The sequence below is a fragment of the Mobula birostris genome, chromosome 9, assembly GCF_030028105.1.
Source record: "Mobula birostris isolate sMobBir1 chromosome 9, sMobBir1.hap1, whole genome shotgun sequence".
Classification (NCBI taxonomy): domain Eukaryota; kingdom Metazoa; phylum Chordata; class Chondrichthyes; order Myliobatiformes; family Myliobatidae; genus Mobula; species Mobula birostris.
This window is the reverse complement of record NC_092378.1, coordinates 1,682,995-1,709,688: the sequence shown is the minus strand read 5'-3', so window position 1 is coordinate 1,709,688 and position 26,694 is coordinate 1,682,995. Positions and strand designations below refer to the sequence as shown.

The 26,694-nt window shown below is 45.1% G+C and overlaps 1 protein-coding gene across 1 annotated transcript in view; it reads left to right on the top strand.

Moving 5' to 3' along the window:
• The window catches only part of polr3b (polymerase (RNA) III (DNA directed) polypeptide B), a 146,605-nt gene that overhangs the window by 16,027 nt on the left and 103,884 nt on the right, over positions 1-26,694 (top strand). The window contains exons 5-7 of the mRNA XM_072267353.1: positions 2,546-2,654; positions 15,684-15,806; positions 16,968-17,084. Of these exons, the coding sequence (XP_072123454.1) occupies positions 2,546-2,654; positions 15,684-15,806; positions 16,968-17,084 (349 nt within the window). The remainder of the gene's footprint in view (positions 1-2,545; positions 2,655-15,683; positions 15,807-16,967; positions 17,085-26,694) is intronic.

The window sequence follows — 26,694 nt, the reverse complement described above, 5'->3', positions numbered from 1 at the left end:
TTGATACAGATTCACCTGGCTGATTACTGGGGTGCCAGGGTTGTCACATCACAGATTCAATGGGCTGATTACTGGAGTGCCATCATTGTCCTGTCACAAGTGACTGAGGGGTCTAGAAGAATGAGGGGTGATAAAGTCATAGAGCTTTAGAACATTACAGTGCAGAACTGGCCATTCAGCCCACCTACCTGCACACAGACCACACCCATTTGTAATCCTTCTATCCATGTACCTATCCAACTTTCTCTTAAATGTTGACATCTAATACTCCCACTAGCGTGTCAGTCCACACTGTCACCATCTTCTGAATGAAGAAGATCCCCCTCAGATTTTCCTCACAAATTTCTCGTTTCATACCGAAACATACATAACCCTTAGGGTCACAATGTTGAGATCCTTCCATTAATGGGAGGACCTTGAACATGGGGACATGGTTAAAAATTCTATGTCAAGACTCTGCATTGCTTGATGTCTTTTCCAGTGAACAAGTGTAAAGGAGAATGAAGTAATTGTTACCCCGCATTCAATGCAGCACAAAAAACACAATAAATATGAATACGTAAGATAGCTTATATACATAGATTTATTGCGTGTATTAGGTGACACTAGGCACAGGAGTGTCTGTACATAAGGTGACTGACAGGAAATGATAAAGTCGTGGTGGTTGGGGGTGTGGAGGCGTGGGTTAGTGGGTGGAGGTGTTGATCAGCCTTACTGCTTGGGAAATCTAACTGTTTTTGAGTCTGATGGTCCTGGCGTGGATGCTGCCAGATGGGAGTGGGACGAACAGCCCATGAGCAGGATGTGTGGGATCATTCATGATGTTACTGGCCCTTTTCCAGCACCTTTCCGTACACACAGTATGTCCTTGACGGTGGTTAGGCTGGTGCCAGTGAAGGTCATTTAAACCTGAGGTGTAAAGGAACTCCTAGAGGTTGGTGAACCTTTGGAATTCTCTGCCTCAGAGGGCTATGGGCAGGATCACTGGGAACAAAAAGAAAGTAGAATAGTTTGTGAAAGATTGGTGAATTAAGGATTATGAAGAATTGATGAGACCAGTGGCAGGTTTGTGATAATCCTCTCAAATTGCAATTAGTTAAATACAACAGGTAGTCAAAACTGCCCAATATATCACCAGCACCAATCAACCCACCATCAAGGACATATATATACAGAAAGATGCCAAAAAGGGCCAGTAACATCATGAAGGATCCCTCCCACCCTGCTGATGGACTGTTTGTCCCATCCCTATCAAGGAGGAGGCTATGCACCATCCAAGCTCGGACCACCAGACTTAAAACAGTTACATTCTCCAAGCAGTAAGACTAATCAACATCTCCACCCACTAACCCACCCCTCCACACTCCCGACCACCACTACTTTATCACTTCTTGTCAGTCGCCGTATGTACAGACACTCCTGTGCGTAGCATTGCTTTATAGACATACATAAGGTAGTTTATATACCTAGATTGATTGTGTATATTCTTTATACTATTGTGTATGTTTTTTTTGCTGAATCAGATCTGGATTATCAATTATTTTCTCTCATTTACACTTATGTACTGGAAATGATATTTAACAATCTTGAATCTTGATTATATTTGGAAAATTTGGGTCTTTGAAATACTTACATGTCCACCCTGCTGATGGTATATGTTGATGAACAAAAAAATGACAGTTTATCTTTACTGAAGTAGGACTGCTGATTAATCTTCTGCTCGGAAGTAACGATGGAGTTTATACCAGTCCTGTGCTATGCGGAGGTGAACTATAGGCTTGTAGTTTGCCTTGAGAATAACACTAGTTCTGCACTGGCCCTGTCTTTTGGTTGTGATACAGGATGTTGCCCTGGCTATGACTCTGGGTCTGCACTGGCTATGACTCTGGGTCTGCCCTGGCTATGACTCTGGGTCTGCACTGGCTATGACTCTGGGTCTGCACTGGACCTGGGTTCAACTTCAAGTTCAAGTTTATTGTCTTTTGGCTGTACATATGTTGCAGTTGTCTGTCGTATCCAATGATGACGGGAAATCTGTGCGGGAGAGTTTTTAAAGAGGAAACCTTTTTGCACTGGGCTGTACAATCTTGGATGTCTAGGTCCAGTGATAACAAGTAGTTATCAGAGCTGGGGCCTTCTTCAGTTGCAATGCCTACCCATGACTTCATTTGCTCTCGTCATACCCTTCGCTCTCCATTGAGCGTTGCAGAACTGCCTTCCTGGCCTTTTGACCTCGCTGTAGATATCATTGACCCAGTCCGTTGGAGTAGACTTCACTTGCTAGGAGAAACATGTACATATGTACAACCAAACGAAGCAACCTTCCTCCAGAACGTGGTGCACCCACAAAACATACATCACACATAGAATATAAACCACAATGTTACCATCAATAAGTTAATAAAATATAATTCAAAATGTGTGTAGTGTGCAGCACAGTTAAACTGTACATCAGGGTTCTGATGTCTTTATTCACCCGTATTTCTTCATTACCCAGCCCCGTGCCCTGCATCAAACTAGTAATGGAACTCTGCTCAACTTTCAGCTCCACACACGAGAAGAAAAGTAGAACCAACCTGGTGGTGAAGCAGGGTCGCTACTACCTGCGGCACAACACTCTGTCAGAGGACATCCCCATCGCTATCATATTCAAGGTAACGGTGAACAGCTCAATAACTGCCCAGCTCATTGTCTGGGCTATTTCTGTATTTCAACCTAATGCCAATGCATAGAGACCGAGTCGGTTTTTCCGGTTAATAACCAATGCATAGAGATCGAGTCGGTCTTTCCGGTCAATTACCAATGCATAGAGATCGAGTCGGTCTTTCTGGTCAATTACCAATGCATAGAGATCGAGTCGGTCTTCCCGGTCAATTACCAATGCATAGAGATCGAGTCGGTCTTTCTGGTCAATGACCAATGCACAGAGATCGTGTCAGTCTTTCTGTGCTTTTTGGATCTTTGTTTCATGAAATTGCATCCTGATCCCAATCCAAGAGAACCACCAGCCACACACTTCTGATTGGTGGAGTGGATCTTGGAGCTGCTTTTAACAGTTGATCTCAAATATGACCAAAAGACATAGGAGCAAAATTAGGCCATTTGACCCATCAAGTCTGCTCCACCATTCCATCATGGCTGGTTTATCATCTCTATCAATCATATTCTTCTGCCTTCTTGCCATAACCTTTGACTCCCTGACTAATCAAGAACTTATGATCTTTCTTTTTAAATGTACCCAATGAATTCCACAGATCCACTACCCTCTAGCTAAAGAAATTCCTTCTCATCTCTGTCCTAAATAGATGTCCCTCTATTCTGAGGCTGTACCCTCTGGTCCTAGACTCCCCCACTACAGGAAACATGCTCTCCACATCCACTCTGTCTGTGTTCTCTGGTCCTAGACTCTCCCACTATAGGAAATATTGTCTCCACATCCACTCCACACCCATAGCTTTAATCTGCTAACTAAATTTGTTGATGACACTACATTGATTGGCCTTATCTCAAATAATAACAAGGCAACCTAAAGAGAAGAAGTAATTACCCTGACGCAATGGTGTCAAGAAAACAGCCTCACCCTCAATGTTGCAAAAACCCCCCTCCACCAGATGGTGATGCAGCCAGTAAGAATGCTGTCCATAGTATATCTGTAGAAATTTGAGAGTTTCTTTGAGGAGATTTAGTATGTCACCAAACTCCTCATGAAATATAGCTACTGTCATGCCTTCTTTGTAACTGCATGGATATGTTGGGCCCAGGATAGATTGTCAGGAATGTTGACACCCAGGAAACTGTTCACCTTTTCCACGTTTGATCCCTCAGTGAGGAATGGGGTGTGTTCCCTTGTCTTACTGAGACAAGGTGCCACACATGAGGCTGCTTACCAAGGTAAGAGCCCATGGAATTACAAGGAGGTTACCATCATGGGTGGAGTGTTGGTTGGTCAGCAGAAAGCAGAGAGTGGGAATAAAGGGATCCTATTCTGGTTGGCTGCCAGTCACTAGTGGACCCCACAGGGGTCGGTGTTGGGACCACTGCTTTTTACAATGTATGTTAATGATTTGGATTTGTGGCTAAATTTGCCGATGATACAAAGATAGGTGGAGGAGCAGGTAGTGTTGAGGAAACAGAGGACCTGCAGAGAGATTTAGATAGTTTAGGGGAATGGGCAAAGAAGTGGCAAATGAAATACAATGTTGGAAAGTGTATGGTCATGCACTTTGGTGGAAGAAATAAACAGGCAGACTATTATTTAGATGGGGAAAGAATTCAAAATGCAGAGATGCAAAGGGACTTGGGAGTCCTTGTGCAGGATACCCTAAAGGTTAACCTCCAGGTTGAGTCAGTTGTAAAGAAGGCAAATGAAATGTTGGCATTCATTTCTAGAGGTATAGAATATAAGAGCAGGGATGTGATATTGAGGCTCTATAAGACACTCGTGAGACCACACTTGGTGTATTGTGTGCAGTTTTGGCTCTTTATTTTACAAAGGATACACTGACATTGGAGAGGGTTCAGAGAAGATTCACAAGAATGATTTCAGGAATGATAGGGTTACCGTGTGAGGAACGTCTGGCAGCTCTTGGGCTGTATTCCCTGGAGTTCAAGAGAATGAGGGGGGATCTCACAGAAACATTCTGAATGTTAAAAGACCTGAACAGATTAGATATGGCAAAGTTATTTCCCATGGTAGGGGATTCTAGGACAAGAGGGCACAACTTCAGGTTTGAAGGATGTCCATTTAGAACAGAGATGTGGTGAAATTACTTTAGTCTGGTAAAGTCTGTGGAATTTGTTGCCATGAGCAGCAGTGGAGGCCAAGTCAGTGGATGCATTTAAGGCAGAGATAGATAGGTTCTTGATTAGCCGGGGCATCAAAGGGTATGGGTGAAGGTAGGGGAGGGGGGATGACAGGAAGAATTGGATCAGCCCATGATTGAATGCCAGAGCAAACTCGATGGGCCAAATGGCCTGCTTCTGCTCCTATATCTTATGGTCTTATGGTCTTACCCTTTCTGAAGTCCACGATCAATTCTTTAGTCTTGCTGATGTTGGGTGCAATGTTGTTGCTGTGACATCACTTAACCAACTGATCTATCTCACTCTTGTACGCTTTCTCATCACCATCTGATATTCTGCCAACAATAACCGTGTTGTAAATAAATTTATACATGGCATTAGAGCTGTGCCTGGCCACACAGACATAGGTATAGAGAAAGTAGAGCAGTAGGCTAATTCGGACTGTACTTATTCGGACTTGAAAATGAACCCCAGAATACTGTTCAGTCTACCAACTCAAAGCAGTCCTGTTAGCGCTCCTCTGACTCTCTAATCCATACCTTCTTGGTCCTCTGTACTGCTGCTGTGGTCTTCATCTTCTGCCTACACTCAGGGAGTAGTACAGCCCGGTGATCAGAGTTCAATTGAACTGAGTTGCATTCAGCTGTTTGGAACCAGAACCATTCAGTTAGATCTTACCTGATGTCTCTTTAATTTCTTACGTCAGCTTTACTTCCACAACATGTACATCTTTATCTAGAAATTCAAGACTAAAGCATTTAAGGGCTTTTGAAGGAGAGAGTTTCATCTCCTCTTGTTTGAATAACTTACTTCCCAATTTAGAAAAGTAGAGGGCTGTGAGTAACCCTAGTAATTTCTCAGGTAAGGACATGTTCGGCACAACTTTGTGGGCCGAAGGGCCTGTATTGTGCTGTATGTTGTCTATCTTTCTATGTTTTCTACGTTTGGTCAGTATATGGAATGAGCTGCAGGAGGAAGGGATTGAGGAAAGATTAACAACATTTAGAAGACACCTGGACAGGTACAGTACATATGTAAAAAAGGTTTCGAGGAATGTGGGCCAAATAAAGTCTAATGTTCCCAGTGTAGATGGGTATCATGGATGGAATGGACAACTGAGCTCAAGGGCCGATAACCGTGCCTGATTCTTATCCCTGCCTCTGTATCAGAATCATCCCCACTTCTGTACTTTCTGTGTCTCTCCCCCTGCATCAGAATGAAGTTTAATATCACTGGCTTATTTTGTTATTGTTTTCATTTTTATTTGGCGATACAACATGGGGTTGACCCTTCCAGCTCTTGGAGCCATGACTCCCCAGCAACCCCACTACCCCAGATTAACTCTAACCTAATCGCAGGACTATTTACAGTGACCAGATTACCTACTCAGTGAAATTGTGGATTGTGGGAGGAACCCAGAGTACCCTGAGAAACTTATCCATTCCGCATGGAAAGCGTACAGAGACTCCTTACAGAACGGCACCGGAAATGCACTCCAAAATCCAGAACGCCCCAAGCTGTAATGACATTGCGCTAACCACTACACTACCATGCTTCCCTTGTTGTGAAATATGTTGTTTTTCAGGAGCAGTACGTTACAATATATATAAATATATAAGCTACATTAAGAAATATATTAATGAATTAAATTAGTGGAAAAAAATACAAAGAGAAAGTAATGAGGTAGTGTTCGTGAATTCAATATCCATTCTGAAAACAGATGGCAGAGTGGAAGAAGCTGTTCCTGAATTGTGTGGTGTGTGTCTTCAGGCTTCTGTATCTCCTCCCTGATGGTAGCCATGAGAAAAGGACATGTCCTGGGTGATGGGGTCCTTGATGATGAATGCTACCTTTTTGAGGTAAAACCTTACTGTTAAGGAAGGTCTCTCCTCAGCTATCATTAATTTCTTCCTAAGTGTTTTTGGAAATGGTTTTATATAAAAAATGAGAAGAAGAGCACTTTTAATTTCACCCAGTCAGCTCAACTCATTTACTTGCATTATAACAGTGAAGGTTGACAGTGGTGCGGTAAATGAGGCCAGATAGATGGTGTGAGGTGTGGATAGAATCAGATCTATTGTCTAGGACATGTTGTGAAATTTGTTGTGCGGCAGCAGTACATTGCAAGATATAAAAAAGTACAATTAATTACAAAACATAAATAATACAAAAGATAAATAATGAGATGGTATTCATGGACTGTTCAGATAGCTGATGGTGAAGAGGACGAAGCTGTCATTAAATTGTTGAGTGTAACTCTTCAGACTCCACTTCTTCCTGCCCAATGGTGGCAATGGAAAGAGGGCAGAAGTTATATTTCAATAATACTGTTTGTTTGCAGTTATTTGGTGAGTGGTTTCTGAAGCCTGATGAATTTGCAATTGATTCCATTTTCTTTCAGATATCATGACAGCTTTGAGTGTAGTTTGATAATCGTATCTGTAGAGCAGGGGTCCCCAACCATTTTTCACTGCAGACCGGTTTAATATTGACAATATTCTTGTGGACCGGCCGACCGGCAGGGGCGGGAGGGGGGAGGGGGGGTGGTTTATGGGTGCCAACGGACAAGAGTAGCCATCAAATACGTTGAGCTTACCCCGAGAAAGACTGCCATGACCATGAAGCCTTGCGCTGGCACCAGTGCGTATGCGTGTATGTGCCGATTTTTTTAACAAATCATTTTTGGCGATTCTGTATGGGGCGGGGGTGTTAATCACAACCGGAATATAGGTGATAAGTGGCTAATACACTCAATTTTGTTTTAAAGGGTTTATCTAACGACTTTAATATTAAACACAGCGCATATTTTCCTCGTATGAATATAGTGATAAGTCAATTACAAGTCACTTATAAGTCAGTAGCATCATAACATCTTAAGTAACATTTGGATATTAAACACACAGTGCATATTTTCCCTGTATGAACAGATGAAATCATTGCAACACACCAATATCGCTGAATCAGTGGGAGCCCTGGGTGTGTTTCCCTGCAACAAGACGGTCCCATCGAGGGGTGACGGGAGACAGCGATACTCGAAGGGGGTTCCTTATGTCCAGTCTATTTCGCAATTTAGTTTTCATTGCATTCATTGCAGAAAACCCTGCTTCGCAGAGATACGTTGGAAATGGAAGCAACGTTTTCAGTGCTTTTGTGGCTATCTCAGGATATTTAGCCTTGACTTTAATCCAGAATGCCGGCAGAGATGTTATGTCAAACATACTTTCCAGCCTACCGTCATTTGCAAGCTCGAAGAGTTGATCTCCTTCCCGCGCTGACGTGGATGACGCGTGCGTAATGATCTCGCGTGCGTTCAAGCTCAAAAGTGGGCGTGACAGGGAATGAGGAAAGGTGCAGCTGACTCATATCACCAAATCATACCGATTCCTCGCGGCCCAGTAGCGCATGCTTTGTGGCCCGATACCGGTCCGCGGCCCGGTGGTTGGGGACCGCTGCTGTAGAGTTATCGTTCGTCAATGCAGGATGTTCTGGTGGGTTTTAATCAACATGGTCTCTCCTCCCTGGATATACCTAGACCCTGTGGAATCCCCAAACTCAGATGGTTGGAAGTGAGTTTAAGAAGCTCTAAAGTTACTTGTGGTGAAGTTTAGAAGGATAAGGGGAACTCTCACTGAAACCTGCTGAATATTGAAAGGCCGAGATAGAGTGGATTTGGAGAGGATGTTTCCTTTCGTGGGGAAGTCTAGGACCAGAGAGCACAGCTGCAGAATAGTGGGCATCCATTTAGAACAGAGATGAGGAAGGATTTCTTTAGCCACGGTGATGAATCTGTGGAATTCATTGCCCCAGACAGCTGTGGATGCCAAGTCATTGGGTATATTTAAAGCTGAGGTTGATAGGTTCTTGATTAATAAGGACATCAAAGATTACAGGGAGAAGGCAGGAGAATGGGGTTGAGAGGGAAAATACATCAGCCATGATTGAATACACAAACAACAGGAATTCTGCAGATGCTGGAAATTCAAGCAACACACATAAAAGTTGCTGGTGAACGCAGCAGGCCAGGCAGCATCTCTAGGAAGAGGTGCAGTCGACGTTTCAGGCCGAGACCCTTCGTCAGGACTAACTGAAGGAAGAGTGAGTAAGGGATTTGAAAGTTGGAGGGGGAGATCCAAAATGATAGGAGAAGACAGGAGGGGGACGGATGGAGCCAAGAGCTGGACAGGTGATGGGCAAAAGGCATACAAGAGGATCATGGGACAGGAGGTCCGGGAAGAAAGATAAGGGGGGGGGGGGACCCAGAGGATGGGCAAGGGGTATATTCAGAGGGACAGAGGGAGAAAAAGGAAAGTGAGAGAAAGAATGTGTGTATAAAAATAAGTAACAGATGGGGTACGAGGGGTAGGTGGGGCATTAGCGGAAGTTAGAGAAGTCGATGTTCATGCCATCAGGTTGGAGGCTACCCAGACGGAATATGAGGTGTTGTTCCTCCAACCTGAGTGAGGCTTCATCTTTACAGTAGAGGAGGCCGTGGATAGACATGTCAGAATGGGAATGGGATGTGGAATTAAAATGTGTGGCCACTGGGAGATCCTGCTTTCTCTGGCGGACAGAGCGTAGGTGTTCAGCAAAGCGGTCTCCCAGTCTGCGTCGGGTCTCGCCAATATATAGAAGGCCACATTGGGAGCACCGGATGCAGTATATCACCCCAGCCGACTCACAGGTGAAGTGTTGCCTCACCTGGAAGGACTGTTTGGGGCCCTGAATGGTGGTAAGGGAGGAAGTGTAAGGGCATGTGTAGCACTTGTTCCGCTTACACGAATAAGTGCCAGGAGGGAGATCAGTGGGGAGGGATGGGGGGGACGAATGAACAAGGGAGTCGCGTAGGGAGCGATCCCTGTGGAATGCAAAGAGAGGGGGGGAGGGAAAGATGTGCTTAGTGGCGGGATCCCGTTGGAGGTGGCGGAAGTTACGGAGAATAATATGTTGGACCCGGAGGCTGGTGGGGTGGTAGGGGAGGACCAGGGGAACCCTATTCCTAGTGGGGTGGCGGGAGGATGGAGTGAGAGCAGATGTACGTGAAATGAGGGAGATGCGTTTAAGAGCAGAGTTGATAGTGGAGGAAGGGAAGCCCCTTTCTTTAAAAAAGGAAGACATCTCCCTCGTCCTAGAATGAAAAGCCTCATCCTGAGAGCAGATGCGGCGGAGACGGAGGAATTGCGAGAAGGGGATGGCGCTTTTGCAAGAGACAGGGTGAGAAGAGGAATAGTCCAGATAGCTGTGAGAGTCAGTAGGCTTATAGTAGACAACTCTGCTCTTAACGCACCTCCCCCATTTCACGTACATCTGCTCTCACTCCATCCTCCCGCCACCCCACTAGGAATAGGGTTCCCCTGGTCCTCACCTACCACCCCACCAGCCTCCGGGTCCAACATATTATTCTCCGTAACTTCCGCCATCTCCAACGGGATCCCACCACTAAGCACATCTTTCCCTCCTCCCCCCCCCGCATTCCGCAGGGATCGCTCCCTATGCGACTCCCTTGTCCATTCGTCCCCGCCATCCCTCCCCACTGATCTCCCTCCTGGCACTTATTCATGTAAGCGGAACAAGTGCTACACATGCCCTTACACTTCCTCCCTTACCACCATTCAGGGCCCCAAACAGTCCTTCCAGGTGAGGCAACACTTCACCTGTGAGTCGGCTGGGGTGATATACTGCATCCGGAGCTCCCAATGTGGCCTTTTATATATTGGCGAGACCCGACGCAGACTGGGAGACCGCTTTGCTGAACACCTACGCTCTGTCCGCCAGAGAAAACAGGATCTCCCAGTGGCCACACATTTTAATTCCACGTCCCATTCCCATTCTGACATGTCTATCCACGGCCTCCTCTATTGTAAAGATGAAGCCATACTCAGGTTGGAGGAACAACACCTTATATTCCGTCTGGGTAGCCTCCAACGTGATGGCATGAACATCGACTTCTCTAACTTCCGCTAGGCCCCACCTCCCCCTCGTACTCCATCTGTTACTTATTTTTATACACATTCTTTCTCTCACTCTCCTTTTTCTCCCTCTGTCCCTTTGAATATACCCCTTGCCCATCCTCTGGGTGCCCCCCCCCGTCTTTCTTCCCGGACCTCCTGTCCCATGATCCTCTCGTATCCCTTTTGCCTATCACCTGTCCAGCTCTTGGCTCCATCCCTCCCCCTCCTGCCTTCTCCTATCATTTTGGATCTCCCCCTCCCCTTCCCACTTTCAAATCCCTTACTAACTCTTCCTTCAGTTAGTCCTGACGAAGGGTCTCGGCCTGAAACGTCAACTGTATCTCTTCCTAGAGATGCTGCCTGGCCTGCTGCGTTCACCAGCAACTTTGATGTGTGTAGCCATGATTGAATGGTGGATCAGACTCAGTGGGCGATATAGTCTAATTCTGCTCCAGTATCTTTTGGTGCTGTGATTTATGTCAGTGAGTCACCAGGAGAGGGCAGCATTTCCTCACAGTCCGGTACACGAAGCATGGTACTATTTGTAAACATTTAACATCAGTAAGCAGATTTATCTGCTCAAAGCTGTATTTCAGAGATAAGCACTGCAGATGTCCAGAGCTGGTTAGCAAAAGGCTCCAGGGTGGAGGTGTGCTGTGCTTTGATGAAGTTTTGTTCACATTGACATTGTACAGTTGCCATTCTCTGTGTCTGGCTAGCCTAGCAAAGACACACTGTGTCAGACTGAGGAACAATCACCTATTCCATCCTCTCATGGGTCTCTAGTTTTCCGTGTTAATAGGAGTCAAGGCAGTTTTTACATGTCATCCTAAATGTCTCTGGGGTGGGGGTGGGGTGGTTAGAATTGATAGCACAGTTAGAAATAACTGCATGCAGTCAAGTAACCTTTGCAGGTGTCATTACATCTTGTCTGTGGTTGGCATTTAAATAGCCAGGATCTGTAACTGTTTGGAGATAAGGGCAAAGTGGAAACAGAGAGGAGACAACTGATAAAGAACAGGATAATGGCAGCTGGACAGTTAACCAGCAGCTTTTGCAGAAGTAATTCTGTTCACAATAGTTCAGCGCTAAAACAAGGACAGGAAAATCATCCAACCAGTGAAGATGAATGAGAAGATTACAGTAGAAGATGATACAGATCATAATAGATCAAAGGAAAAGATTGATAGTATTGTCAAAAAAAGGATAGTGTTTATATAAGGTGATGACGGCACAGACAAGGTGAGACTTCAAAGTAAATTTTATATCATGTTACATATATGTCACCGTATACTACTTTGAGCTTGTGGGCATTCACAGTAAATGCAAAGAAAACAATGGAATCAATGAAAACGTACGCAACATAATGAACAAACAACTTGTGTGCAAAAGATAGCAACCTGCAAATACAAAAAAAACAAAAATAATAATATTAAACAAATAAGTCAATAAATATGAAGAATATGAGATGAAGAGTTCTTGAAATTGAGTCCATAGATTGTGGAAACAGTTCACTGCTGGGGTGAGTGAAGTTCTCCCTGTCATTCAAGACCCTGATGGTTGAGAGGATTAACTATTCCTGAACCTAGTGGTAAGGGTCCTGCGGCTCCTGTATCTTCTTCCTGATGGCAGAGAGAGCATAGCCTGCATGGCGGGAATAGTTAATGATGACTGCTGCTTTCTTGCAACAGTGCTCCTTGTGGACGTGCTCAGTGGTGGGGATGGACTGGGGCGTATCCACTACTTTTTGTCAACTTTTCTGTTCAAGGGCATTGGTATTTCCATACTAGGTTGTGATGCCATCAGTCAATATACTCTCCACCGCACATCTATAGAAGTTTGTCAAAGTTTTAGATGTCATGCCTTTTAGTAGAAGCACTGCTGTGCTTTCTCATAGTGGCACTTATGTGCTGGGCCCTGGAAAGATCCTTTGAAATGAAAACATTAAGGAATTTAAAATTGCTGACCCTCTCTATCTCTGATTTCCCCCCTATTGAGGGCAGGCTCACGGACCTCCAATTTCCTCCTCCTGAGGTCAATAATTAGCTCCCTGGTCTTGATGACAATGAGTGAGAGGTTGTTGTTGTAGCACCACTCACCAAGGTTTTCAGTCTCCCTCCTATAAACTGATTCATCACCACCTTTGATTCGGCCAACGTCAGTGGTGTCCTCAGCAAACTTACTTATGGCACTGGAGCTGTGCTTAGCCTCACAGTCATAAGCATAAAGTGAGTAGAGCAGGGAACTAAGCACACAGCCCTGTGGTCTTTTTCCCAGGGAAGGGCTACTAAACATAGAAGGGCAAGGTTTAAGGTCAGAGGTAAGATATTTAGAGAGGACATCTGTAGGATGTTCTTCATGCAAAGGGTGCTGTGACTGGAATCCTGCTGAAGGGTCTCGGCCTGCTGAGTTCCTCCAGCATTTTGTGTGTGTTGCTTGGATTTCCAGCATCTGCAAATTTTCTCTTGTTTGTGATTGAAGTGAGTTAGTTGAGGCGGGCAAATTAACAATGTTTAAAAGCCATTTAGAAAGGTACATGGATAAGACAGGTTTGGAAGGCTCTGGATGGGACTAGTTCACTGGGAAACGGATGAGTAGGATCAATAGGTTTCAATGAGTAAATCTAACACGGAAAAAGAGGTGTCCCCATTTCGAGTGAGAAGGGAAACATAACATGATTTATGATGTTAAAAAGTCTATTGCGTCGCTTTTTCTGAGCTCTGCGCCCAGAGAGTTGGTCCGAAAACGACTCAGGTCTCTGGGCACACAGCCCACAGCAGCGGTGTTCCATCTTCTCCCGGAACGCCTCTGTCGAGGGCACCGGCCTTGAATCGGCACATCTCCAGAGCCACGAAGATCTGGCACCCTGAAAGCGGACTTGGGATATCAAAAAGCAGCCAGTCATAAGGCCCTGACAGCGGGTCCCATTCCCGCAAAGAACCAAAGTCAGAGTGTAACTCCAGGTCAGTGTCTTCAAAAGAACCTTGAAAAGGAAAAAGGGGATATCAAAGATAGAAATAGAGCTGTTTCTGAAGATGCAAGCAAAGCAGTCACCATTTAGCACCATCATCACTTCGGATCAAATGGCCTGTTTGCCTGTTCTATTGGCCTTACTGCTCATTAAGCTGCTGCTGTGGCCTTCTTCTCTAATAGAGCCATAGAGTACAGCACAGAAGCAGGCCCTTTGGCCCATCTAGTCCATGCCAAAACCATTTAAACCGCCTATTGCCAACAACCTGCACCAGGACTATAGCCCTCCATATCCCTACTATCCATGTACCTATCCAAATTTCATTTGAATGTTGAAATTGAGCTTGCATGCACCACTTGTGCTATCAGCTCATTCCACACCCTTATGATCCTCTGAGTGAAGTTTTCCCCTCATGTCCCCCTTAAACTTCTCACCCTTCACCCTTAACCCATGACCTCTGGATGTACTCCCTCCCAACCTCAGTGGAAAAAACCTGCTTGCATTTACCCTATCTATACCCCTCAATTTTGTATACCTCTATCAAATATCCTCTCAGTCTTCTACATTCTAAAGAATACAGTCCTAACCTATTCAATCTTTCCTCATAACTCAGGTTCTCCAGACCCAGCAACATCCTGGTAAATTTTCTCTGTATTCTTTCAACCTTGTTTACATCTTTCTTGTAGGCAGGTGACCGAAACTGCACACAGTACTCCAAGTTGGGTCTCTAAAACATCTTATATTGGCCTTAGGTGTGGTTCAGGGTCCTCATTTCCACCTCTACAGTATAGCACCTAGTTGTGTTTGTCTCGTGTTTCAGGGGTCCAATGAGTGCTGTCTTGTGAGGGAGTTTGCCTTTCTTCTCATCACATGCCCAATCCATCTCCAACGTTTCCTCATTATGATTGTGGCCATGTCCTCTTGGTGACAGTGAAGGAGTAGGGCACGGCTGAGATCTCTCTTGGCCAGAAAATATGGAGGATCTTCCAGAGGCTTGTGGTGGAATGATGACAGCTTGGCAAGGTGGCTCTCCGTCATGCACCAGCATTCTGACCTGTACAAGAGTGTGGACAGAACGCAGCTCTGGTACAGCTTCAGCTTGGCGTGGGTACTGTACTCGGTTGATCCCTATAAATTGTATATTATTCTGAAGACACTTCTAGCTTACTGTATAGGTTTATGACGCAAACCTCAACTTGAGGATTGGGAAAGTAGGAATTCAGAAATCAACAAAGCAGGATTGTGCATATGACAATAATAGACCAATCAAATAATCCAGCCTGCCTGCACATGATCCATATCCCTCCATTCCCTGCATATTAATGTCTCGCACAGTCTCTTAAATGGCGTTATCATATCTACTTCCACCACCACAATCCACGCTAGTCTCTGTAAAACAAAGCTTGCCTCTCAAATCTCCTTAAGCTTCCCCCCCTCACCTATGCCCTCTGGTATTTGACATTTCTGCCCAGAGAGAAAGAAAAGACCGTAGAAGTTTCTGGTATCTTCTTTCCAGTCCTGATGAGGGGTCTCGGCCCAAAACGTTAACTGTTTATTCCCCTCCATAGTTGGTGTCTGACCTGCTGAGTTCCTCCAGTATTTTGTGTGTGTTGCTCTGGATTTCCCAACGTCTGCAGCATCTCTCATTGTCATAGAACAGTACAGCTGTGTTTATATTTACATTCTTTATGTTTTAAATTATTTAGCAGAATGTCCCGATTTGAAAGTCTACCTGGAGACTTATAACCTACGTGGACACATTTATTAACTTGCGGACAAATTAAATTCTGATTGCTGAGTCTGTCTTGTGCTTCTTTGCCAAAGACAGATGGCAGAAGTGTGAGAGAAACACCAGTGGCTGCTCTGAATTCATGCAGCCAACAATACCACATTAGCATAAGCAAATGTTACTGTGCTGACTGGAAATCGAATACTGCCCGTCTCTGTCACTCCTATTGTAGGCCATGGGGGTGGAGAGCGATCAGGAGATTGTGCAGATGATTGGGACAGAGGACCCTGTGATGTCCGCCTTCGCTCCAAGTTTGGAAGAGTGTCAGAAAGCTCAGATCTTCACACAGATGCAGGTGTGTCTGTAGAGTTATAAACCTCTGTTTAAAATCTGCCTTTTGATCAGTGTCAGAGCATCAGACTGAAAACCTACTGCAAAAGCTCATGTTTCTTCGGAATAAGGTTTAATATCACTGGCATATATGGTACTGAAAATTGTTGTTCTGCAGCAGTGGCATATTGCAATATATAATAAAAAACTAAATTACAGTGAGAAATACATGTATATGATGTATGTGTGTGTGTATACATATATTAATTAAATTAACAAATAATGCAAAAGGAGAGCAAAAATAGAAAAATAATTGCTTCTTAAATATTTTAACAGGATTTAACGGAAGTGACCAAGGTAATCTCAGTATCTTGCAATGTATCACAATATAGTGTTTTTGAAGTATTGTTATTAATCAAGAGTCATCTTTATTCACCATATACATTTACATATATTAAGAATTTGCTGTGGTATGTCGGTCAGAGTGCAACATGCAACAAAACACAGCGTTCAGCAGTTGTAAATGGGACTCCATCTTATGTGGAAAAACAATTCAAAGTTCAAGTCAGGGTTTTGCTATTGGTTATTTATTTATTTGACCATTGCTTTGATAAGATATTTAAAAGGTAAAAGTACTGGAGCGAGGGGCCGGGGCATTGGAGCGAGGGGAGGGGACACTGGAGCGAGAGGACGGGACACTGGAGGGAGGGGAGGGGACACTGGAGCGAGCTGACTAGATATTGGAGTGAGATAACTGACAGAGATGTACAACCAGATAAGAGGCATAGTTCGAGTGGGCAGCCAGACCGTTTTTGCCAGGATGGAAATCGCTAACACAAGAAGGCATAATGTTAAGGTATTGGATGAAAGTTCAGAGGGGACTGTCAGAGATAGGTTTTTAACACAGAGTGGTGTGTGCATGGAATGCCCTGTCAGGGATAGTGGTAGAGCCAGATATATTAGGGACATTTAAGAAACTCTTAGATAGGCATATGGATGATAGGAAAAGGGAGTGCTATGTGAGAAGAAAAGGTTAGGTTGACCCTAGAGTAGGTTAAAAGATAGCACAACTTCATGGGTTGAAGATCCTGTACCGTGCTGTACTATTCAATACTCTTGCAACTCTGTGTTGGGGTTGTAAATGCTTTTGATTCTGCACGATTCACTCTTTTCCTCTGACCCGCAGGCACTGAAGTACATCGGGAATAAAGTACGCAGGCAGAGGATGTGGGGAGGCCCCAAGAAGACGAAGATGGAGGAGGCCCGGGAACTACTTGCGTCAACTGTGCTCACCCACGTGCCGGTAAGTGCTGTACCGTGTGTCAATACTGTCAACTGTGCTCACCACGTCACACCACATGTCAGTAAGTATCAGAGTCACACCACGTGACAGTCAGCGTCATACCGCATGCCAGTCAGCGTAGAACCACATGTTAGTCAGTGTGGCACCACGTACCAGTCAGTGTAGCACCACATGCCAGTCAGCATCAGACCGCGTGCCGGTCAGAGTCACACCATGTGCCAGTCAGCTTAGCACCATGTGCATGGCAGCGTAGAACCACAAGCAGTCAGCATTGCACCAGGCTAATCATATGGCTACATAGACAAAATGATGGAGGAACTCAGCAGACCCAGCCTTCCTCCAGCATTTTGTGTGTGTTGCTTGGATTTCTAGCATCTGCAGATTTTTTCTTGTTGGTCTTATGCCTGTCATGTTTGTGAACTGTAAAACCCTCCTTGACATGGTTGAAAAGGCAAAGAAGCTATCTGCAAACGTGATTCCAGAACTGTGAGCTTATGGACATTGAGGAAGACTGTACAGTGGGTGAAAGAGTTCAAACTACAGGAGAGAGACACAAAACGTTACAGGTGCCAAAACTCTGCAGGAACACACTAAAAGCTCAAGCAACAGGTGCTGGAAAAATATAAGACAAAGGAGCAGAATTAAATAATTAGGCCTATCATGGCTGATCCATTTCCCTCTTAACCCCGCTCTTCTGCCTTCTCCCCATAACTTTTGCTGCCCTGACTAATCAAGAACCTATCAACTTCCACTTTAATTGCACATAGTGACCTGGCCACCACAGCTGCCTGTGGCTACGAATTTCACAGATTTACCACCCTCTGACTAATGAAATTCCTCCTCATCTTTGTTCTAAATTCGTCATCCTTCTAAATTGCTGTGCTCTCTGGTCCTAGACTCCCTGCCAAAGGAAACATCTTCTTCACATCCACTTTTGTCTGGGCCTTTCAACATTCGATAGGTTTCAGTGAGATCCCCCCTTCATTCTTCTAAATTCTAGTGAGTACAGGCCCAAACCCTTCAATCGATGCTTAACCTTTTCATTCACAGAATCATTCTAGTGAACTTCATCTGAACCCTCGCCAATGTCAGCACATCCTTTCTTAAATAACTACTCACAATATTCCAAGTGAGGTCTCAGTAGTGCTTTGTAAAGCCTCAGCATTACATCCTTGTGTTTATATTCTAGTTCTCTCGAAATGTGTGCTAACATTGCATGTGCCTTCTTCACCACCAGATCAACCTGCAAATTAACCTTTTACGGAATCCTGCACAAAGGCTTCTAAGTTCCTTTGCACCTCTGATATTTGAGTTCTCTCCCTGTTTGGAAAATGGTCTATTCTTTTATTCCTTCCAGCAAAGTGCATGACCATACACTTCCCGACACTGTATTCCATCTGCCATCTCTGCCCATTTTCTAAATTTGACCAAGTCCTTCTGCAGCCTCTCTGTTTTGGCAACACTACCTGCCCCTCCATCTAACTTCGTATCGTCCACAAAATTGACCACAAAGCCTTCAAGCCCTTCATCCAAATCACTGACATATCACGTAAAAAGTATCAGTCTGAACAGAGACCCCTGTGGAACACCACTAGTCATGAGCAGCCAGTTAGAACAGGATCCCTTTATTCCCACAGTTTCCCTACTGGGTGCTCAATCAGCCAATGTTCTATCCATGCTGGTATATTTCCTGTACTACCATGGGCTCTTAACTTGTTAAGCAACCTCATGTGGCAGCTTGTCAAAGGCCTGAAAATCCAAGTGCACAACATCCGACAATTCTCCTTTGGAGCTGGAACTCTGGAGCAACACACTAAAAGCTGAAGGAACTCAATGGTCAGGCAGCACCTACGAAGAAAATGGACAGTTGAGACCCTTCGACAAGATTGAAACAGAGCCCTTTACCCTTCGTCCGGACTGGGTGAGTCAGGGATCTTCACCCTTCATCAGGACTGGGTGAGTCAGGGATCTTCACCCTTCGTCAGGACTGACTAAGTCAGGGATCTTCAACCTTCGTCAGGAGCGGGTGAGTCAGTTCCCCCCTTCACTCTTCGTCACGACTGACTGAGTCAGGGCCCTTCACTCTTCGTCAGGACTGGCTGAGTCAGGGATCTTCACTCTTCGTCAGGACTGGGTGAGTCAGGGATCTTCACTCTTCGTCAGGACTGGGTGAGTCAGGGACCTTCACTCTTCATCAGGACTGATTGAGTCAGGGACCTTCACTCTTCGTCAGAACTGACTGAGTCAGGGACCTTCACTGTTCGTCAGGACTGGCTGAGTCAGGGACCTTCACTGTTCGTCAGGACTGACTGAGTCAGGTCCCCGCTCTTCGTCAGAACTGGGTGAGTCAGGGACCTTCACTGTTTGTCAGGACTGACTGAGTCAGGGATCTTCACTCTTCGTCAGGACTGGCTAAGTCAGGGACCTTCACCCTTCGTCAGGACTGACTGAGTCAGGGACCTTCACCCTTCGTCAGGACTGACTGAGTCAGGGATCTTCACCCTTCGTCAGGACTGACTGAGTCAGGGATCTTCACCCTTCGTCAGGACTGACTGAGTCAGGGATTTTCACTCTTCGTCAGGACTGGGTGAGTCAGGAATCTTCACTCTTCGTCAGGACTGATTGAGTCAGGGACCTTCACTCTTCGTCAGGACTGACTGAGTCAGGGATTTTCACTGTTCGTCAGGACTGGCTGAGTCAGGGATCTTCACTCTTCGTCAGGACTGGCTAAGTCAGGGACCTTCACCCTTTGTCAGGACTGACTGAGTCAGGGATCTTCACCCTTCGTCAGGACTGACTGAGTCAGGGATCTTCACTCTTCGTCAGGACTGACTGAGTCAGGGATCTTCACTCTTCGTCAGGACTGACTGAGTCAGGGACCTTCACTCTTCGTCAGGACTGACTGAGTCAGGTCCCCACTCTTCGTCAGAACTGGGTGAGTCAGGGACCTTCACCCTTCACCATTCCTGATGAAGGGTCTTGGCCAGATACAAGATATGAATCAATAAATCTCATCCAGAATTTGGAAGAACCACTTTATTGGATAAACAAGTGCGAAATGCTGGAGGAACTCATAAAGATAGGCAGCCTAGGAGAGTCAGTGGATGTTGTTTACTTGGAATTTCAGAATTATCTTCAAGATAAGAGCCCATGGTATTACAGAAAAATCTTAGCGTGAATAGAAGATTGGCTGACTGGCAGGAGGCAGAGAGTTGGTATAAAGGGTTCTGGTTGGCTGCCGGTGACTCATGGTGTTCCATGGGGGTCTGTGTTGTGACTGTTTCTTTTCTCGTTATATATTAATGATTTGGATGACAGAATTGATGGCTTTGTGGTCAAGTTTGCAAACGATAGAAAGATATGTGGAGGGGAAGGGAGTCTGCAGAAGGACCCGGACAGTTTAGAAGCATAGGCAAAGAAGTGGTAGGAGGTGTAGACTATTTTCTAAACAGGAATAAAATTTAAAAAATGAGGGGTGCAAAGGGACTTGGGAGTCCTTGTGCAGGATTCCCTAAAAGTTAACTAGCAGGGTGAGTCGGTGGTAGGAAACCAAATGCAATCTTAGCATTCACTCTGAGAGGACTAGAATACAAATGCAAGGATGTAATGCTGAAGGCTTTATAAGGCTTTGGTCGGACCACACGGAGTATTGTGAGCAGTTTCTGGCCCTTTATCTAAGAAAGGATGTGCTGGCAACGGAGAAGGTCTTGAGGCGATTCATGAGAATAATTCTGGGAATGAAAGGATTAATATACGAGGAGCTCTTGATTCTGGACCTGTCCTCACTGCAATTTAAGACGTTCAGACCGAGTGAATATTGAAAGGCCTAGTTAGAGAGGATCTTTCCTTTAGTGGAGGTGTATAGGACCAGAGGGCACAGTCTCAGAACAGAGCGACGTTTATTTAGAACAGAGATGAACAGGGATTTTTTAGCCAGAGAGTGGTGAATCTGTGAAATTCATTGCAGCAAATGGCCGTGGAGGCCAAGTTTTGGGGTATGTTTAAAGCAAGGTGCTGGTTCTTGATAAGTAAGGGGCATCAAAGATTACAGAGAGAAGGCAGGAGAGTGGGATTGAGAGGGATAATAAATCAGCCACGATGGAATGGAAGAGCAGAGCCATGGGCCAAATTGCTATTTCTGCACCAACGTTTTACGGTCACATATTGAGGGAAGTGAAGAGTCAACATTTCGGGCTGAGACTCTTCATCAGGATTGAAAGGAAGGGGTTTAAAGTGAGGGTGTGAAATTTGGTCCCACAGGGAGAGGTTGAAGGAGCTGCCGATTATTTAATGAAGAGCTGGATAAATGCATCAGATAGAACGGAACAGGAAGGTGCTGAGCAGTGGGAAGTGATGCACAGGGGGTAGATTGTGCATCATAACTAGCTCAGCCCAGGTGGAGACAAAAGATTGCAGCGGCCTGCAGGGATGTACACCTCCAGATCACCCTGTGCCTGAACCACATCCTACATTTACGCTGACAGTTTTAGTGAAGACACAGGGAACTACAGATTCTGAAACATGGAGCGAAATAGGGGGAACTCTGCAAGTCAGGCTGCACCTGTTTTGGATTGAGACCTGCTTAGTGAGTGTGGGGGGGAGGTGTGTTGAGAGGGGAGAGGGGAGGTGAGACAAGGGCTGGTAGGTGAAGGGTGGAACCAGATGAGGACAGTGGGGTGATAGGCGGATGGACCAGTTGGAGGTAGGTGGGTAATGAGTTCAAAGGAAATTTGTTATCGAAGTATATTTATGTCACCATATAAAACCCCAAGATTTTGCTTTTTGCAGACATTCACAATAATACAAAGAACAAAATAATAATAAATTAAACCTCTTTTTACTGGATGACTCTATAGTTGTGACTCGTTAGTTCCTCACTAACAGGCACCAGACTCTGGTGAGAAATCCACCATTCTCAGACTCGATATGAGTTGGGTCCTGCCAAACCTGTGCGGTTAGGATGTCTTGCCCACCTAAACCCCGATCTATATGAATACTGTGTAATTACTGCCCCCATGCAATCACCAGTCGGCAAGAAATAACAGATTGTACACTGCAAACAATTATAAAGTAAGTAACAAATTTTAGTTTTATCGAACAGTTAGTAGGAAAGATGAAGCCGGCTGGTAGCGTAGTGGCATCAGCGCTGGACTTCGGGGCCGAGAGGTTCCGAGTTCGAATCCGGCCGGCTCCCTCCCTTGCACGCTCTCCATCCGTGCCTGGGTTGAGTGTCGAGCTAACAACTCGACCTCATAAAAAAAAACCTGGAGAGGGATGGGCTCCACCAGGTTTCAGATGCCCAAGACATGCCGTGCGATGAGCATACCAAAAGCTTGTCATGATGGCGCCCCGACGACTCCACCAGGAGTTAAGGGCGCGCGCGCGCGCACACACACAGTAGGAAAAAGAAAAGAAAAAAATAAAAAGGGCCCATTACAGTTAACCCAGTCCAAATGGGCTCATAAGTTGGAACTCATCTCAAAGTTCCCTTTAACTCACACGCTGGACCCACGGTCTGCGTGAAAGCCCACACCACCTTCTGGATGTCTCTCAAAATCCATCTCGAACAAACGGGCTCACTCACGGGAGTATTGGTCCTTCCACCTTGAAGCTATTCATCTGCACAAAGCAACTTCTGCAACAGGGACGGCATCCTCAGCCGTCTTCCTTCCTGTCTTTTCCCAGCTTCTGCCAGAAAGACCTCAATCCACACCAGTGTCTGTCACAAAATCCTCTCTGCCCAGCATTCTCTAGAACCTTCTCTCAATTCCACCATCCTGATTGGATGACACTACATTCCTAAGCATAGACATCACAACACCTTATCTTTAGCTCAAACCCAAACATGCTCAAAGCAGAACAGACTGCTCTTACAGAACTGCTAGAATGAAATACCTACAGCACAGCAGTAAAAATCTTAACCAGGGTGTTACATAAATAAATAAGCAATAAACATCGAGAGCATGAGATGAATCCTGAAAGTGAGTCCATAGGTAGTGGGATCAGTTCAGTAATGTGGTGAGTGAAATTATCCCCTCTGGTTCAAGAGCCTGATGGTTGGGAGATAATAACTGTTCCTGAACCTGGTGGTTTGAGTCCTGAGGCACCTGTACTTTCTTCCTGATGGCAGCAGCAAGACAAGAGCATGACCTGGATGGTGGGGGTCTCTGATGATGGACACCACTCTCCAGGCCATAAAAAGGAAGCAGATAAGGAAGATATTGGGGCAGACGGAGTCAGATGATGGTGATGAGTGGAGAGGTAGAGGAAGCTGATAAGTGAAACTAGAGGGGGAAGAATGGTGAGAGATGGAAACTGGTGGAGGAGCAGATGAGAAGGGTAAGGCAGGGGAGAAGAAGCTCTGATGGATAGGGGTGTGGGTGATGGACAGATTGAAGCCAGTGGGAGGAGGTGGGAGTAATGAATCTCAGTAACAGTGGGAGGAATTGGATGGAAACTGTGATCAGGGGCAGAAGGAACAGAACTGGACAGGTAGGACAGGAGTGGAACAGGAAGGCAGGGAAAACTGGGTTGTAGGCCACCCAAGTGGAATAGCAGATACTCTTGCGCAAATGTTCAGTCTGCTTGCTATAATCAATAATATTGCAGGAAAGAAAGTTCAGTCCGTGATGCTTTTCAAGGCATTTGGAAAATGAACTATTTCTTGGGACTTGTACAGAAGAGGAGATTGCAAACTGCAACAGAGACCCAGAAAAAAGACCTTTTATTTGTTTTACTTAGAGTTACAGTGCAGAACAGGCTTTCTGGCCCAATGAGCTGCACCATCCAGAAACCTAGCCTAATCACAGAACAATTAACCTACTGACCGTGTCTTTGTATGTGAACCTTTTGGTCCAGAGAAAACCCACACATTCACAGAGAGCCTTCATCAGAACTCGGAAAAAAGATGAGGGGTCAGAGTTAGAAGGTGGGGGGAGGAAAAGAAGAAATGCAAGGTGATAGGTGAAACTGGGGGGCAGGGTAAAGGTGATAGGTGAAACCAGGGGGTGGGGGGTAAAGGTGATAGCTGAAACCAGGGGGTGGGGGGGTAAAGGTGATAGGTGAAACTAGGGCGGGGAGGTAAAGAGCTGGGAAGTTGATGGTGAAAGAGATACAAGGCTGGAGAAGGGGGAATCTGATAGGAGAGGTTAGAAGGCCATGAAAGAAATAAAAGGGGGAGGAGCACCAGAGAGAGGTGATGGGCAGGTAGCAGGTAAGAAGATAAGGTGAAAGAGGGAATGGTGAAGGATCTCCCAGTGGCCACCCATTTTAATTCCACTGCCCATTCCCATTCCCATTCTGATATGTCAGTCCATGGCTTCCTTTACTATCGCAATGAGGCCACACTCTGGGTGGAGAAGCAGCGCCTTATATTCCGTCTGGGTAGCCTCCAACCTGATGGCATGAACATCGATTTCTCGAGCTTCCAGCAATGCGCCACTCCTTCACTATTCCCCATTCCCATTTCCCTCATTCACCTTATCTTCTCAGCTGCCCATTATCTCCTTCTGGTGCTTCTCTCCCTTTTCTTTCTTCCATGGCATTCTGTCCTCTGCTACCAGATTCCCCCTTCTCCAACCCTGTGTCTCTTTCATCATCAACTTCCCATCTCTTTGCTCCCCACCCCCCCCAGTTTCACCTATCACCTTGTGTTTCTTCCTTCCCTCTCTACCTTCTAACTCTGACTCCTCGTCTTTTTCTTCAGTCCTGATAAAGGATCTAGCCTTGAAACGTTGACTATGCCCTTTTCCGTAGATGCTGCCTGGCCTGCTGAGTTCCTCCAGCATTTTGTGTGTGTTGCTTGGAGATTTCCTGTACAGTATCTGCAGATTTTCTCTTGTTTGAGATTATATGAGCTGAAAGGTCTGTTTCTTGTAAAGCAGCCCCAAACATCTGTAATTGGAGCAGTCATGTCCTGACACTGACTAAAGCTTTTGAATGAGCAGTGTACATGTATCTGTGTAACTATGCAGTAATTTAACAGGTTATAAGTGTTATATTTGCCATAGATTTCCATATGGGAGGCAAATGGCCAGGCATGTTCTCCAGATATAGACTGCTCCTTTTCTTGGTTTAATAGGGTGGTGACTAGGTCACACCTGACAGTTTCTGTATTTATAGTTAAATAAAATCTGTGCTGGATTTAACTGGTGGCTCTATTCATAGCATAGGAGCAGAGTTAAGGCATTTAGCCCATTAACTCTGCACCTCCATTCCATCATGACTGATTTATTATCCTTGTCAAAACCCTTCTCCTGCCTTCTCCCTGTAATCTTTGAATCCCTGACTAATCAAGAACCTATCAATCTCCACTTTAAAGAAGAAGTGAGAAGGCAGGAAAATGGTGTTGAGGGGGATAATAAATCAGCCATGATGGAATTTTATGGTCATTTTATGGGGCATGCAATCAATCTATGTATATAAGCTATCTTATCTATTAATATTATGTTTTTTATTACTGTGTTCTTTATCTTATTATGTTTCTTTTTGCTCTGCTTCTTTTTCATTCAGAGTAACAATTATTTTGTTCCCCTCTATCCTTGTGTACTGGAAATGGCATTAAGCGATCTTGGATCTTGAATGAAGGCCCAAATGGCCTAATTCTGTTCCTTTGTCATACAGTCTTAAATATACTCCATAACTTGGCCTCCACATCCATCTGTGGCAATGAATTCCCCGGGTTCACCACCCTCTGGCTAAAGAGATTTTCCTCATCTCTCGTCTAACAATTCATGTTTGATGTGGTGACATTACATTTACAAGTGGATTCATTTGAACTATTAACACTATGGATTTTGCAGTTACTGGAAATCCAGTGCAACACACACAAAAAGCTGGAGAAACTAGGCAGGTCAGGCGGCATCTATGAAGAGGAATAAAGAGTCAACAGTTCAGGCCAAGACCCTTCATCAGGACTAAAACTGAAGAGGGCAGAAGCTAGGATAAGAAGGTGAGGAAGGGAAGGAGGGCAAGCTAGAAGGTGATAGATGAAGTCAGGTTTATGTTGGGGGGGGATGAAGTGAGAAGCTGGGTGAAAAGGCAAAGGGCTGAAGATGAAGGAATCTGATAGGAGAAGAGAGTGAAACATGGGAGAAAGGGCAAGTTAGAGGGGCATCAGGAGGAGGTGATAGGCAGGTGAGGAGAAGAGGAAGGGTATAATGGGAACCAAAATGGGGAATGGTGAAAGAGAGAAAGAAAGAATGGAGAAAATTGCAGATGTCACCCCACTCTTCAAGAAGGGAGAGAGGCATAAGACAGTAAATTATAGGCCAGTAAGCCTGACTTCAGTGATAGGAAGTATGTTTGTATCTATTATTGAGGATGAGGTTTTGGAATATTTGGAGGCACATGATAACGTAAGTCAAAGTCAGCATGGTTTCCTTAAGGGAAAATCTTGCCTGACAAATCTGTTGGATTTCTTTGAGGAAATAACAAGCAGGATGGACAAAGAAGAGTCAGTGGATGTTGTTTATTTGGATTTTCAGAAGGCATTTGACAAGGTGCCAGACATGAGGCTGCTTAACAAGGTAAGAACCCATGGTATTACAGGAAAGGTACTGGCATGGATAGAAGATTGGTGGACTGGCAGGAAGCTAAGAATGGGATGAAG